This window comes from Myxocyprinus asiaticus, chromosome 9 (genome assembly GCF_019703515.2).
Source record: "Myxocyprinus asiaticus isolate MX2 ecotype Aquarium Trade chromosome 9, UBuf_Myxa_2, whole genome shotgun sequence".
NCBI classification, from domain to species: domain Eukaryota; kingdom Metazoa; phylum Chordata; class Actinopteri; order Cypriniformes; family Catostomidae; genus Myxocyprinus; species Myxocyprinus asiaticus.
This window is the reverse complement of record NC_059352.1, coordinates 31,402,923-31,419,473: the sequence shown is the minus strand read 5'-3', so window position 1 is coordinate 31,419,473 and position 16,551 is coordinate 31,402,923. Positions and strand designations below refer to the sequence as shown.

At 37.8% G+C, this 16,551-nt stretch overlaps 1 protein-coding gene across 3 annotated transcripts in view; it reads right to left on the bottom strand.

Moving 5' to 3' along the window:
• btbd8 (BTB domain containing 8) overlaps positions 1–16,551 on the bottom strand; it is a 53,861-nt gene that overhangs the window by 21,966 nt on the left and 15,344 nt on the right. For all 3 annotated transcript variants that reach the window (XM_051707623.1, XM_051707622.1, XM_051707625.1), the window contains 4 exons: positions 16,210–16,299; positions 14,617–14,697; positions 11,232–11,328; positions 4,207–4,295 (listed from right to left, as the gene is read on the bottom strand). In XM_051707623.1, coding sequence (XP_051563583.1) covers positions 4,207–4,295; positions 11,232–11,328; positions 14,617–14,697; positions 16,210–16,299 — 357 coding nt within the window. The remainder of the gene's footprint in view (positions 1–4,206; positions 4,296–11,231; positions 11,329–14,616; positions 14,698–16,209; positions 16,300–16,551) is intronic.

The following is a 16,551-nucleotide window of genomic DNA, read 5'->3' as shown; positions in this document are numbered from 1 at the left end:
TTATGGTTCATTGAACAAGCATGGAAAACATTGTTTAAACACTTTAAAATAAAGATCTGTAAAGTTATTTGGATTTTTACAAAATTATCTTTAAAATAGTGTCCTGAAAAAGGGACGTTTCTTTTTTGCTGAGTTTATATGGGTAAGAAAAAAAGCTTATTCCATCCTCGAGACTACAGACCATCCCTTGCATTCAGAGTTTAAGGTTCTGCCATCAGACCGTCAATTCAGAGAGCCGGGGGTCAGGACCAAGAGAAATAAAGCCTCTTTTGTGCCATTGGCCATTGGGCTATTGAACCCTATTTAAATTATTTATGTGTCTCCTTTTATGAGATCTTGTATGTGTTGTGTCTAATGTATTACTGTATTGTCTTTTGTCACTTTTGCTGCAAAAATAATTTCACCTAGAGGGACAATAAAGTTGAAGTTGAAAATTGAAATAAAAAAAAAAAGAACAGAGAAGTACCATACAAGGCAAGAATTTCTGTGAATAATGACTTACATTTTGGTCTGTTTGTCACACAAAACTATTTTATGGCTTTAGAAGTTTTACAATATAGTCATTTGGACTGCTTTCATGGTGTTTTTGTGTGTGTGTGTGTGTGTGTTTAGCTTTACAGTATAAATCTACTTCTACTTTTGTAGAAGCAGCCTGGAAATTCTGCTTAGTATCTCTTTAGGTGTTAAACAGAAGAAAAAAAAAAGATTCAGGTTTCAAATAATATAAGGGTAAGTTAATGATTTTCATTCATATCTGATCTACAGTATGGTTACTAAACCTAGGGGCTGCAGCTTCAGATGGAACTGGACTGGCAATGATCTCATACAATCAGATCATTGAAGCTGTACTGAAAACCTCCCTTTCTGATGTCTGACTCCCGCAGCGGAAGCAGCAGCACCAAAACGTCAGAGATACAACACACACACACTCACTCTCTCTCTTTTTTCTGTCTCCAAGTCACTGTAAAATCCCGACCTACATTTACAGCTTTCTGAGCTGGTTTACTGCAGTGCGCGGAGTAGAGAGTGAAGGGGTTCAAATGAAAGAGTTGAGCAATTAAGTAATGGTATGAAATTATTAAAGGTCAAAGATTTGATTTTCTTGGTGTTCATTTTGCAGTGGACAGATGTTAATATAATTTAGAAAATGTTGGCACTGTGTACAACTACTCATTAGATTTCAGCCATATTAATTACCAAACTCATCTTACATGGCCACCACATACTTCAGTCATCTGAACCGGTGTCAAACATGAAACCGCACAAGAGAGACTCAGCATGTGATAGAGACTAAACAGCAGCCAGAGAAAATAATTTTAAAAAGTTTTACGATCTTAAACATCAGCAAATTTAACTTCAGCATTCAATTTGGTTTGCAACTGTATGTGTCTAATAATGCATTGGATATGTACACAGTGATAGTTCATCCTAAAATGAAAATTCTCTCATCACTTACTCACCCTCATGCCATCCCAGATCTGTATGATTTTCTTCAGCAGAACAAAAACTAAGACTTTTTGTAGACTATTTCATCTCTGTAAGTCCTCACAATGCAAGTGAAGGGGTACCAAAATTCTGAAGCTCCAAAAGGACATATAGGCAGCATTAAAGGGGTCATGACACACTCTTTTTTTTATCATTTTATTATCTTCTCTGAGGTCCACTTATAATTTTAGTATCGTTTTTTTTTTTTTTTTAAACCAAAACAGTTATAATTTAGTCATATATAATAATTTTCCACCCTGTCTCTGGCCTTCTGTCTGAAACACTCGGTTTTAAGCTGTTTGACCCATTAAGACTTCAATGTAAACGTCCACTGTTCTGACATGCTAACATCATGCAGCCCTTCCAATACAGCTATATCTGAAATGCAATCCGAAGAAAATTAAACTCCACACTACATTTCAGGGTCAACATATAACATACACCCAACACATTTCATCTGAATATATTAAATTGTTCACTCAAGCAGCACCATACAATATTAAACACTCATGACATCTGAATATATTAAACTGTGCACTCAAGCAACACCATACAATATTAAACAGTCATGACATATGAAATATTCATGAATAAAATTGTTTTGAAAAAAACATTATGAATGGAACTTCAATATCAATACAATAGCCTAATGAATAGAATAGCCTTAAATAAAGAATAGTTGCCTGATGAAGAGTTTGCAACCCATGATAAATTAAACTAAATAACGCACTGAAAGCCAGATGTTCTTTACCAACGTATCAAATTACACAGGCAGCGAAGTACGCCTACTGACAGAAGACGTTTAATTGCAGGTAGCAAATATAATGTGCATGGTGGGTAACTGTAAGAAGTCTCAGATTCAGAATGACACAAGAAATGCTGTTAGACACAGACACGCATTTGAAGAAACACACTTTATTACATTTTTAAGAAGAGATTACAGAAAATCCGTCTAGGAGGTGCTTTGAGTTCAGTTCGCTTTATTTCCACAAAGCAGTTCGTTGTGAGCGCAACTGTAGGGTCACTTTATATATAGCCTATACATCTGTGATTAAATCATAAAATAATACAAAAACATGTTGAAAAATAAGTTATGTATTTGCCCGGATACTGATACCTGACCGGTAGAGAATGCGCAGATTAAGTAGGTTCGTTACCAATGAGATGTTGCCCTTCACAACTGTTAAAACACATCTTTCAAAAAGTTGAACAACACACATTTTAATTGCACTTAATTTTTTTTCAGTTTCATTTGAATTTTTAGTTAAAATAAATAAAAAATAAAGTTCAAAGTTTGAAATCAAACTGCCTTGCGTTATTGTGTAGACTATTGCTTAACAAAAATTACCCCATAGTACCACCTAGCATCCAACCAGAGGTAATACCGGTGTTAGTCGGTTTGAAAATTATGATATCGTGGCAAGTCTAGTTTTAACTGCCCCATCCTTCAATAACAGTTCCTTTGCAATGTTTAAATCATATTCTGACTGTAATACAATCTACAATGTTAGGTGCTGGCTAAAGCAGAGACGTTGGTCTTCACGTCACATCTTTTTTTGTTTAGACGCATGTGTTTTACCCATCCAGTGGCAACAGTAGAATGAGGCATGTTTTTGAAAGTTGTGCTTGTACGCTCTTAAAACGTGGCGCACTTCGCCGTTGCTCTGCGGAGAGGCACCAATACGATCAAAGACATCCATGTTTACAAAGAGCCAACAATTAAAAATAGCACAGATGGGTGCAAAAACAGTCCAGGATGCCTTCAAAACAGCACAACAGCATGACAGTGCAGCTGAATGAAACACAATTGGGGTCTCCATTTTAGAGTTATAACTTGTCATTGCGTCTTTTAAAAGCAGTGTGAGATGTATGATAACTGTCAAAGCCATTGGTTTAGTGCATGTTTATGTCCAAAAACATTTAAATCCAGAAAGGCACATGAAGGTGCCCTGTGTAAGTCTACTTTGGATGAATCTCCCATGACAGGCCCATTTCCTTTTCACCTGTGTTACTGACTAAGCACTAGTGGGCGGGGCCAAGGATGCAATGACAGAAAATTATGCGTTGCATATGAAGATTTATTTGGGCCTTGTGACGTCAAAAGTTCCACGAATTCCAAATGAGTATGTTTTTATAGTACAATGACCTCTTATATGTCAAAAGGTCAAGGAAAATTTGATTCCTTATGTCATGACCACTTTAAAGTAATCCATAAGAATCTATATCTTCAGAAGCGATATGATAAGTGTGGGTGAGAAACTGATCAATATTTAAGTCCTTTTTTTACTATCAATCTCCACTTTCACATTCTTAAGCTTTTGTTTTTGGTGATTCGCATTCTTTGTGCAAATCACCACCTACTGGGCAGGGAGGATAATTTATGGTAAAACGGACTTAAATATTGATCTGTTTCTCACCTACACTTACATTGCTTCTGAAGCAATTTTTAAAATACATTGTCAGTGGACTAGAAATACCACAGTCTGATATGACTCTTTATGTCTACAGAACTGTCTGCAAATGGCCAAAAGCATAACCACAAGAAATAAAAAATGTGTTGCGCAGTATGAAATACACAGTACAATATATGACGGTAGAGGAGGAGATATCTCTAGTACTATCAGATAAGATTGGAGAGTTTATCTAATTTTCTACTGAATGTAGAAAAAGACTACTGAATGTACTGTGTAAGTATCCACAGAAGGGCTAAAAATGCCTCACCTCACACAAGAGTGGTAGAGATCATGCAGGCCTATTGAGTGGGTAATGGCAAGGCACTCCAGTATGGATCTCTGAACTCCATCAACAGGCTGCAGAAAATGAGAAGAGTCACATTATTCACACCCCATTTCACACAGTTTAGGTTTCAACAGTCTTAAACCTGCCATTATGAGTTGGAACTATAACATACATTTGTTTTCCACACAGAGCTTGTGTGCTTGTTCTGTCATCTACAAATGAAATCATTCTTAATCAAAACATTTAGCACTGGAACAGCTCCCATAAAGCTACAATTAGAAGCAATTTAGAGCTTTCAAAACTGGGGAAATCACTTGGCCTCTCAAACTAATCAAAATTAACAGATAAAAGGTGCACCAACCCGGCATCCGAATATGCATAATTCCCTACTATATAGTTACTAAAAGCAGTATGTCAATGGAGTAAGGTGTCTGAATCCTCAGTATTCATTAAACGGGTGAGAAATACCCAGATGACCTACCTACTGGACACTTTCCTAATGATATACATTAGATTCAAAAAGCTGAATTAAAAAAAAAAAAAAAAAAAAATCTGGAGAACCATGAGTCACACAGCTCTTTTCGAAGATAAATACCAAGAAAGTTGTTCCTTGCGGTTAAATTGTATTTGTTAAACAAAACCAGAGTATATTATTTTTGCAGAAGTTGATAATACGTCATATATTCGGGTCATGGGACAAAGCCCAAGCTCCCGGATGAAGTAAGTCTGGGAATGAATTAATATATATATATGTATATATATATACAGGTGCATCTCAATAAATTAGAATGTCATGGAAAAGTTCATTTATTTCAGTAATTCAACTCAAATTGTGAAACTCATGTATTAAATAAATTCAATGCACACAGACTGAAGTAGTTTAAGTCTTTGGTTCTTTTAATTGTCATGATTTTGGCTCACATTTAACAAAAACCCACCAATTCACTATCTCAAAAAATTAGAATACATCATAAGACCAATAAAAAAAACATTTTTAGTGAATTGTTGGCCTTCTGGAAAGTATGTTCATTTACTGTATATGTACTCAACACTTGGTAGGGGCTCCTTTTGCTTTAATTACTGCCTCAATTCGGCGTGGCATGGAGGTGATCAGTTTGTGGCACTGCTGAGGTGGTATGGAAGCCCAGGTTTCTTTGACAGTGGCCTTCAGCTCATCTGCATTTTTTGGTCTCTTGTTTCTCATTTTCCTCTTGACAATACCCCATAGATTCTCTATGGGGTTCAGGTCTGGTGAGTTTGCTGGCCAGTCAAGCACACCAACACCATGGTCATTTAACCAACTTTTGGTGCTTTTGGCAGTGTGGGCAGGTGCCAAATCCTGCTGGAAAATGAAATCAGCATCTTTAAAAAGCTGGTCAGCAGAAGGAAGCATGAAGTGCTCCAAAATTAATTGGTAAATGGGTGCAGTGACTTTGGTTTTCAAAAAACACAATGGACCAACACCAGCAGATGACATTGCACCCCAAATCATCACAGACTGTGGAAACTTAACACTGGACTTCAAGCAACTTGGGCTATGAGCTTCTCCACCCTTCCTCCAGACTCTAGGACCTTGGTTTCCAAATGAAATACAAAACTTGCTCTCATCTGAAAAGAGGACTTTGAACCACTGGGCAACAGTCCAGTTCTTCTTCTCCTTAGCCCAGGTAAGACGCCTCTGACATTGTCTGTGGTTCAGGAGTGGCTTAACAAGAGGAATACGACAACTGTAGCCAAATTCCTTGACACGTCTGTGTGTGGTGGCTCTTGATGCCTTGACCCCAGCCTCAGTCCATTCCTTGTGAAGTTCACCCAAATTCTTGAATCGATTTTGCTTGACAATCCTCATAAGGCTGCGGTTCTCTCGGTTGGTTGTGCATCTTTTTCTTCCACACTTTTTCCTTCCACTCAACTTTCTGTTAACATGCTTGGATACAGCACTCTGTGAACAGCCAGCTTCTTTGGCAATGAATGTTTGTGGCTTACATGATTGTCTTTTGGACAACTGTCAGATCAGCAGTCTTCCCCATGATTGTGTAGCCTAGTGAACCAAACTGAGAGACCATTTTGAAGGCTCAGGAAACCTTTGCAGGTGTTTTGAGTTGATTAGCTGATTGGCATGTCACCATATTCAAATTTTTTGAGATAGTGAATTGGTGGGTTTTTGTTAAATGTGAGCCAAAATCATCACAATTAAAAGAACCAAAGACTTAAACTACTTCAGTCTGTGTGCATTGAATTTATTTAATACACGAGTTTCACAATTTGAGTTGAATTACTGAAATAAATGAACTTTTCCACGACATTCTAATTTATTGAGATGCACCTGTGTATATATATATATATATATATATATATATATATATATATATATATATATATATATATATACACACACACACATACATACACACACAGTTGTGCTCAAAAGTTTGCATACCCTGGCAGAAATTGTGAAATTTTGGCATTAATTTTGAAAATATGACTGATCATGCAAAAAAAAAAATATATATATATATTTTATTTAAGGATAATAGTGATCATATGAAGCCCTTTATCATCACATAGTTGTTTGGCTCCTTTTTAAATCATGATAACAGAAATCACCCAAATGACCCTGATCAAAATTTGACATACCCTTGAATGTTTGGCCTTGTTACAGACAAACAAGGTGACACACAGGTTTAAATGGCAATTAAAGGTTAATTTCCCACACCTGTGGCTTTTTAAATTGCAATTAGTGTCTGTGTATAAATGGTCAATGAGTTTGTTAGCTCTCACGTGGATGCACTGAGCAGGCTAGATACTGAGCCATGGGGAGCAGAAAAGAACTGTCAAAAGACCTGCGTAACAAGGTAATGGAACTTTATAAAGATGGAAAAGGATATAAAAAGATTTCCAAAGCCTTGAAACTGCCAGCCAGTACTGTTCAGTCACTTATTAAGTGGAAAATTCGGGGATCTCTTGATACCAAGCCAAGGTCAGGTAGACCAAGAAAGATTTCAGCCACAACTGCCAGAAGAATTGTTCGGGATACAAAGAAAAACCCACAGGTAACCTCAGGAGAAATACAGGCTGCTCTGGAAAAAGATGGTGTGGTTGTTTCAAGGAGCACAATACGACGATACTTGAACAAAAATGAGCTGCACGGTCGAGTTGCCAGAAAGAAGCCTTTACTGTGCCAATGCCACAAAAAAAGCCCGGTTACAATATGCCCGACAACACCTTGACACGCCTCAAGAGCTTCTGGCATACTGTAATTTGTAATATGGTCACAACCATAAGCGCTGTGTTTGGAGAGGGGTCAACAAGGCCTATAGTGAAAAGAATACAATCCCCACTGTGAAGCATGGTGGTGGCTCACTGATGTTTTGGGGGTGTGTGAGCTCTAAAGGCATGGGGAATCTTGTGAAAATTGATGGCAAGATGAATGCAGCATGTTATCAGAAAATACTGACAGACAATTTGCATTCTTCTGCATGAAAGCTGCACGACAATGACCCTAAGCACAAGGCCAAGTTGTCCCTACAGTGGCCATCACAGTCTCCTGACTTTAATATCATCGAGCCACTATGGGGAGATCTCAAACGTGCGATTCATGCAAGATGACCAAAGACTTTGAATGATCTGGAGGCATTCATTGCAAGAATTTGGGGCCTCATAGAGAACTATTACAAAAGACTGCACGCTGTCATTGATGCTAAAGGGGGCAATACACAGTATTAAGGACTAAGAGTATGCAAACTTCTGAAGAGGGGTCATTTAATTTTTATCTTTGTTGCCATGTTTTGTTTTATGATTGTGCCATTATGTTATAACCTACAGTTGAATATGAATCCCATAAGAAATAAAAGAAATGTGTTTTGCCTGCTCACTCATGTTTTCTTTAAAAATGGTACATATATTACCAATTCTCCAAGGGTATGCAAACTTTTGAGCACAACTGTCTATACAGTTGAAGTCAGAAGTTTACATACACCTTAGCCAAATACATTTAAACTCAGTTTTACACAATTCCTGACATTTAATCGTAGAAAACATTCCCTGTCTTAGGTCAGTTATGATCACTACTTTATTTTAAGAATGTGAAATGTCAGAATAATAGTAGAGAGAATTATTTATTTCAGCTTTTATTTCTTTCATCACATTCCCAGTGGGTCAGAAGTTTACATACAATGTGTTAGTATTTGGTAGTATTGCCTTTAAATTGTTTAACTAGGGTAAAACATTTTGGGTAGCCTTCCACAAGCTTCTCACAATTAGTTGCTGGAATTTTGGCCCATTCCTCCAGACAGAACTGGTGTAACTGACTCAGGTTTGTAGGCCTCCTTGCTCGCACAAGTTTTTTTCAGTTCTGCCCACAAATTTTCTATCAGATTGAGGCCAGGGCTTTGTGATGGCCACTACACTACCTTGACTCTGTTGTCCTTAAGCCATTTTGCCACAACTTTGTAGGTATGCTTGGGGTCATTGTCCATTTGGAAGACCCATTTGCGACAGAGCTTTAACTTCATGGCTAATGTCTTGAGATGTTGCTTCAATATATCCACATAATTTTCCTTCCTCATGATGCCTTCTATTTTTCTAATAATTTTTTTGTTTATATTTCATTAGTCCATACAACAGTGGTCTTGGGCTATAAAGCCAATCGGCATGGATGCAGCAACAGGCAAAAGCAAACATGGAGAAATAACTTATTCACAGATGTATTTGTTAACCCTGAATAATTTATTCCACAACCCAAAGGTTAATACTAGGGGCAAATAAATTTAGGTAAAAATTAGTAGTATTTTTCGGCTGGTCATGTGATTATGGTGGCAAACCTGAGGGGAGGGGACCACCTTATACAGAATAAAATGTCTTTATCTGTGGATATGACAGGTGTTTTCATCTCATGTGAGGTTATATCATTTAAAAATGCTTATTAAAAGTGCTATTGATTTATTTAGGTGCAAAAAAAAAAAAAAGTATGCCACAAATTATGTATCTTTAATCAAGTTTTATATAACCAGATAAGAGTCGAAATGGTTTAAAGGAGGAAAGATGGAGAATGCATTCCTCTCGCAGCTCTGTGCAGGATGAAATTGCTGGCTGAAATGTCACACACTGGACTGCTCTCAAAGCAGTCTGGGAAGGTAGGAGTGAGAACGAGAAAACCCTCTGAAGCACAAACAAGACAGCTCTTCATCATCAGAGAAAAGCTGTCAAACACAACATTGTCTGACTTACTCTGCTTTGCACTGCTGCCTCTGAATCAGACAGCCCATGTTCTTGACAATCTATGCCTGCATGAGCAGAGTGTCTGTAAACATAGGATGAGTCTGCTGCAGGACTTCTTAAGGCTGGATTACATTACTTGACTTTAACACAAACTTTAGCTCCAATTTGCAATCAGGCAGAGCTCGTCTGCACTTGTCAGTAGATTTTGGGAAAGTCGGAGCTGACAGATTTAACAGAAAATTGCGTAGTATATGATGGGTACAGACTCCGATTTCTCACCCTCAGACTATGATTCCACCTAGTCGGAGGATATCAAATATGTTTAAAATTTTAGAGCCAACTGTTGAAGAAATCTAGTAGTGTATGATTCTCCATGACTCAAATCTGAAGTGAGCAGCCAATGGAAATCGAGCATGCAGGACAACAAAGCTTAGGCAATGGAGATGGCGATCAAGCATTCAAAGACCCCTTGTCACCTGGTATTAAGATGCGTTTCGGGTGATCTGATCACATGTGGTCAGCCCTAAATACAGGTCTAAACAGGGTCTAAAACATTTTGTGATCAGATCACAAACACCACATAAGACTGTGGTCAAAAATGCATGTGACCACATCACATTTGAGGTGTAAATGCTAATCCGTCCTGTATGCGTCCCGGCAGCAGTGAAGCACCAGCCCTCACCTGTCAATCAACTGCTGCGCTAAAACAAGAGTTTAAACTTTGAGCAGCTTTAAAAGGAAATAACCATCCGATCAGAATATTTAAAAAAGCGGACACATATACAGTTACGAGAGTTTCACAGATCTTCTTTAGTGTGTTTCACATCAACACAGATGAGAAGCACAAACACCTAAAGCTCCTTTAATACAGGTAATCCAATAAAATAACAAATAATTCTGCTTGACATGTTGCGTTTATGCTTAGATTAAATTTCAACAGCATCTGGGAGAAACAGTGCACCGTTTTTTTCTTTTCTGACTTTGTTGCGCTTTAATATCTTGCAGTAACACACTGACAGAGTGATTAATGTATGTTGTCATGAAACAGAGACCCTCCCCTCCAAAACCGATCACAAGTGGTCACAGGAGATGCATTTAAGTGACCAGGTGTAAACAGCGATGTGTCTCATCTGACCACATGTGATCGGATCACCCAAGACGCATCTTAATACCAGGTGTAAACGGTGTCAAAATGGAGCTTAACGGTAACTTTTAAAGCCACTCACCTCCAACTTGTGTTGCAGTCTCTAGAAGCCACACTTGCCGCATCTTCCCACCCAAGACCACAAACAAATCCGCTTGGCCCGTTTCTTTCATTTTGCGCTCGGAACACAAAGTAGCAACAACAACGGCAGAGCCCTCCATCCATTTTTGCTGACGTCGGTTTGACTTGACAGTCGGGTGGTGTGCGATTCTGAATCATTTTGTGTGTGATGCCTAGTTTTTTTTCTGTAGCCATTTACAATGTCGGTAAGTGTGATACCGAAGATGAGAAAACTGCACAGTGATGGGAGTAACAGAGCTCTGGAGTCACACCACAGAGCTAGGGGCAAGTCTTTTTGGCTGACAAATTGAATGCCCTACAAAAGCTGAACCAATGCCCAAACTTTACTCACTCACAAAAACAGAACACATAATAAAATCACAGATCATCACAAAGGGTAATAAATGACAGAAAGATAGTACTATTGGCATTGCCTCCAAACAGACTGCTTAACAGGACTATTAACACTCCTCATCACTAATCGACAGGATGTATGTTTCGTGACCTCTAATACTGGTCTCACCTTTGGGAAAAAGCAGCAGTAGTCCCGGGTTAGGACCATCTCAGCCACGTCTTTCAGCCCCTCCAGGCCCAGCATGTCTGCTGCTAACACAACCTGACTGAGAAGCAAACACAAACACACAACATCTCAAAATCCAGCTAAAGCCACTGGTGGGTTTTTCGCAGAGATCCGTTCGGCTCAACATTACCGCTGTTTGTTACATAAAATAAACATTATGTGCTTGAAAAGACTCTGAGTAGCTGTTTGTTTGACGATTGACAACCGCTACTAATGTAAACAAATGGCAGCACGCATTGGAGGAAGATCACGTTTGATGTATTGTAAATTTGAGCTGTAAACTTTTTAATCGGGGGTTCTTTGTTGACGAGTTGGATGTACACTGGTGGACAAAAGTTTGAAATAATGTACAGATGTTGCTCTTATGGAATGAAATTTGTACTTTTATTCATCAAAGTGGCATTCAACTGATCACAATGTATAGTCAGGACATTAATAACGTAAAAAATGACTATACAATTTGAAAAAAATGTTCAGAGCTTCTTAAATTACTTAAGAGTTCTCATCAAAAAATCCTCCATGTGCAGTAATGACAGCTTTGCAGATCCTTGGCATTCTAGCTGTCAGTTTGTCCAGATACTCAGGTGACATTTCACCCCACATTTCCAGTAGCACTTGCCATAGATGTGGCTATCTTGTCGAGCATTTCTCACGCGCCTTACAGTCTAGCTGATTCCACAAAAGCTCAATAGGGTTAAGATCCATAACACTCTTTTCCAATTATTTGTTGTCCAATGTCTGTTTCTTTGCCCACTCTAACCTTTTCTTTTGGTTTTTTGTTTCAAATGTGGCTTTTTCTTTGCAATTCTTCCCATAAGGCCTGCACCCCTGTGTCTTCTCTTTACTGTTGTACATGAAACGTGTTGAGCAGGTAGAATTCAATAAAGCAGTCAGCTGAGGACATGCAAGGCGTCTATTTCTCAAACTAGAGACTCTGATGTACTTATCCTCTTGTTTAGTTGTACATCTGGCCTTCCACATCTCTTTCTGTCCTTGTTAGAGCCAGTTGTCCTTTGTCTTTGAAGACTGTAGTGTACACCTTTGTATGAAATCTTCAGTTTTTTGGCAATTTCAAGCAATGTATAGCCATCACTCCTCAAAACAATGATTGACTGATGAGTTTCTAGAGAAACTGTTTTCTTTTTTTGCCATTTTTGACCTAATATTGAATTTAAGACATACCAGTCTATTGCATACTGTGGCCACTCAAAAACAAACACAAAGACAATGTTAAGCTTCATTTAACAAACCAAATAGCTTTCAGCTGTGTTTGATATAATGGCAAGTGATTTTCTAGTACCAAATTAGCAATTTAGCATGATTACTCAAGGATGAGGTGTTGGAGTGATGGCTGCTGGAAATGGGGCCTGTCTAGATTTGATCAGAAATGACTTTTTCAAATAGTTATGGTGCTGTTTTTTACATCAGTAATGTCCTGACTATACTTTGTTATCAGTTGAATGCCACTTTGATGAATTAAAGTACCAATTTCCTTCCGAAACAACAAAATCTGTACATTATTCCAAACATTTGGCCGCCAGTGTATGTATATAAAATAAACGTATTCTGTGGTTTAAAAGTCTGTATGAGTAACTGTTTGAGCGAATATAAATTACAGATGCTTGACAAGCACAGCCTGTGAATCTGGCAGCTTGTAACGTAACTGGCTGTTGCAGAAACACATATGGGTGACGCTACTCTGCGGGTCCCAGTTATTAACTGCCACATATTTGTGATGGTACATATGAAAGGGTTAATAGAGGAGGTGAAACTCACAAACTATCTTTGTATGCAGATGATCTTCTCTTATACATAGCCAACCCAGACAGTACATTTCCTCACATCTTTTCCTTGCTTGATGTTTATGGGAGGGTCTCGGGTTATACCTAGTTGAACCTAAGTAAAAAAGTGCATTCTTCCCAATAAACTACCCCCTTCCTTTGTAAAAGACAATAGCTTTCAGAATTGCACAATATTCCTTTTTATAACTCGATCACATTCAAAACTTTTTCAAACTAATTTTGCCCCTCTCCAAGAACGTTGCAGGAACGAATTGGCATGTTGGGTCCCTTCCACTTTACTTAGAGGGCAGGCTCAACTCTATAAAAATGAACATCCTGCCCAAGTTTCTCTACCTTATTCAATGCCTCCCTATTTTTATTAAACGCTCCTTTTTCAAATCCCTGGACAGTTCACTCTCCCTTTTATTTGGCAAGGAAAAGTAGCTCGAATTCGAAGAGGCTTCCTGAAGATGACCAAAAGTAAGGGTGGCTTAGAAATAACACAAATGGAGTATTTGTATATAAATGATGTATTTGCCAGCTTCTTACAACTATCTCAAACATTTAATCTGCCCAAAGCTAATTTTTTTAATTACCTGCAGACTCTAGATTTTGTTCGTAGAAGATTTCCAAATTTCCCCTCCTTGCCCCCTAAAACCCACCTCGATATTATTGTTTGTGACCTTATGCTTGTACTTTGAGATTCACTCTCCAGGATTTATAACTACATTAATTCTTTGAGGACACTCTCTTTAAGTATCTTAAAGTCTCATTGGGAAGAGGAAATGGGCTGGGAAGCTGTTCTCAACCGCAATCACTTATCACTTTGCGCACGCTATGGCCTTATCCAATTTAAGGTTGTACATCGGCTCCATTATTCAAAGACAACCTCAGCCCCTGTGTGACAGATGTAGATGTGCCTTGTGACCCTTTACCATATGCTTTGGGGATGCATAAAACTAGAAAGATTTTGGAAATCCTTCTTTGAGACTTTTTCTAAAGTATACCAGAGATCTATTTCCCCCTGCCCTATTATTGCTGTTTTCAATATTTATCAAAAAGAAATGCTTTGGCATTTGCGAGGAGACTTATTCCATGTAATTGGCACATAATACTGTATTGGTCTTGCCAAGTGGACTCTACACCATATCCAACTCTTATTTCTTCCCTTTCTATTCTTTTCTAAATACAAATTTTTCTTTCACTCTCTCTCTCTCTCTCTCTCTCTCTCTCTCTCTGTTTTTTGTTTGCTTTTTATTTAAATGTTTCTTATGTTTAAGTAATTAAAAATTTGAATTATTTTATTACCTTAGATCATCACGGAAATGTAAATACTACTTCATCTATGCACTTATATACTATATATGTACATATAATATATTTTTCGATACTATCCTTAAGACACCTATCTATGCCTGCTTGCACATAAATGATGATTATTGTAGATTGCTGTGTCTAATAAAAGTTTTTTTTTTGGGGGGGGGGACTGATAGGTGTAATCACAGCGGGAGGCAATAAATGTGACTACATGGAGTGTATTGTGGTACCTGACATTGGTTCCTGGAGGAAGGTCTATGATGGCACCATACATGAAATAAAGCAGAATCTCCATCTCATCTGGACCCAGACTGATTAGAAATAAATACAAAACAGACACAAACTCCATTTATTGTGATGCCTTACATGCTCACAAAGCTTACAAAACCATTTGAACTCAATAGACTGGCTATTCTGCACTTTACTGCAACATCACTTTCCTGTCAAATACTGTTATGCAGCTATATTATAACTGCTCATCTTCTATTTACTGATTTATTTACAACTAAACAACTATCTACAACTAAATAGCACATGTCACTTTACTGCATGGTCTGCTATAGAATTCCTTTGATTTATTGCAATACGTCTTCCACCTATTGTTTTGAACAAGAAATAGTTTTGTTTTTGTATTGTCTATATTGTCAATGTCCTTAAAGCATTTTAATGCCCAGTAAACCATGTAAGCTGTGCAACTGATAAATAAAAAAAACTTGACCTAAATCTGTTTATGAAAATGAATTGTTTAAGAAACTATGAAATGATTTAATAAAAACTATTTTCTTTTCTTTATTAACATATTTCCAATTGAAACAGGAAGCGCTAGACATATCAAAGATCTTATCCTAGTCAGTAGCATTTAATTTACTTCAAAGCACAGCAAAACCACACTCTACATTTAATTGTGGAGGATTTCTCTGCTAGTATCTTCACTTTCACCTGGAGACAAACCAGAATTGGAGGGTGATGAAAAAGAAAATGAATCCGCATTCCTTTTTGAAACAAAGGCCATATCCATTTAAGATCTGAGTCATTATCGGGACGGTGATGTCTCTGAATAGTAAGATGTCAATTTTTTTTTTTTTTTACCATTTGATAACTGTGAGCTACTGTCTGCTTAATGTTGTGGCATTAGATCAGAGGCAAGTGGTATTTATAATTAAGGGGGAGGAGATACTCGAATTCTAGCAAGAGCATTGTATTGGACAAAAATTGTCAATTTGGTCAATTTTCTCAGAAGTGATTTATAAATAAGATTTTTTTAATACATTTTTTACTTTGTCAATTTTTAAGAGTACACTAGCATATAGTGGGTGGCCTATAAACTAGAAGACATGGATTAAATGGCACAAAACTCAAATTCTGATTAAACACATCATGGATTGCACTGCCTGGCATGAAACACTACACACAGATATGGCAATTTCCTGATTTTTCCAGACACAGACTAAGCTATGCATAATTGATTGTTTGTAGGCTGGCAGTTGCTCCTGAGGTAGCAGGTCTTACTGAGAGCTCACACTGATGCATGACCTTAAATTTACAACCTCTCAACCTCTCATATGGAGTTAAGACTTTTAAAAGGATATGTTCAGCAAACAAAGCTTCTAAATTCTATCACAGACAGATATGACATAGGAACTCGGAATCAGAATCCTGCTTTATCACTGTAAACACAAGTTGCACCAGGGGGCTGACTTCCTGTGTGAACTTTAATTTGGACAGATGTCAAGTAACTTAAACTGACTGTATCTGACACTTGCATGTGTGAAGACCTATGAAGATTGATGATGAGTTGGAGTGATTTGTCCTGTACAACCTACCCCTGCAGAGTGATACAATGACGCAAACTCTCCATCCAACTGCCACACAACATTGCTCGGAAATACTGCGAGCGTGCACACAGAATGGCCCTGTGGGAAAGGACAAACACACACAAACACGTCAGCTTTCCCTTTCACTCACACACATTTCACAGCACATCACCCAGGATCGTGGGCTTGATATTTGTTAAACAGGCCATGGAGAAATAACTGTATGTGTGTTTGTATTTGTGTATATTATGCACTGACTATTTGGGCATATCAAAAAATCATTCCCAATTGAGCATTAAGAAAGGGGGGAGGGAAGGACCGGTTTATTGAAATTACATAGGAAACAGCAAT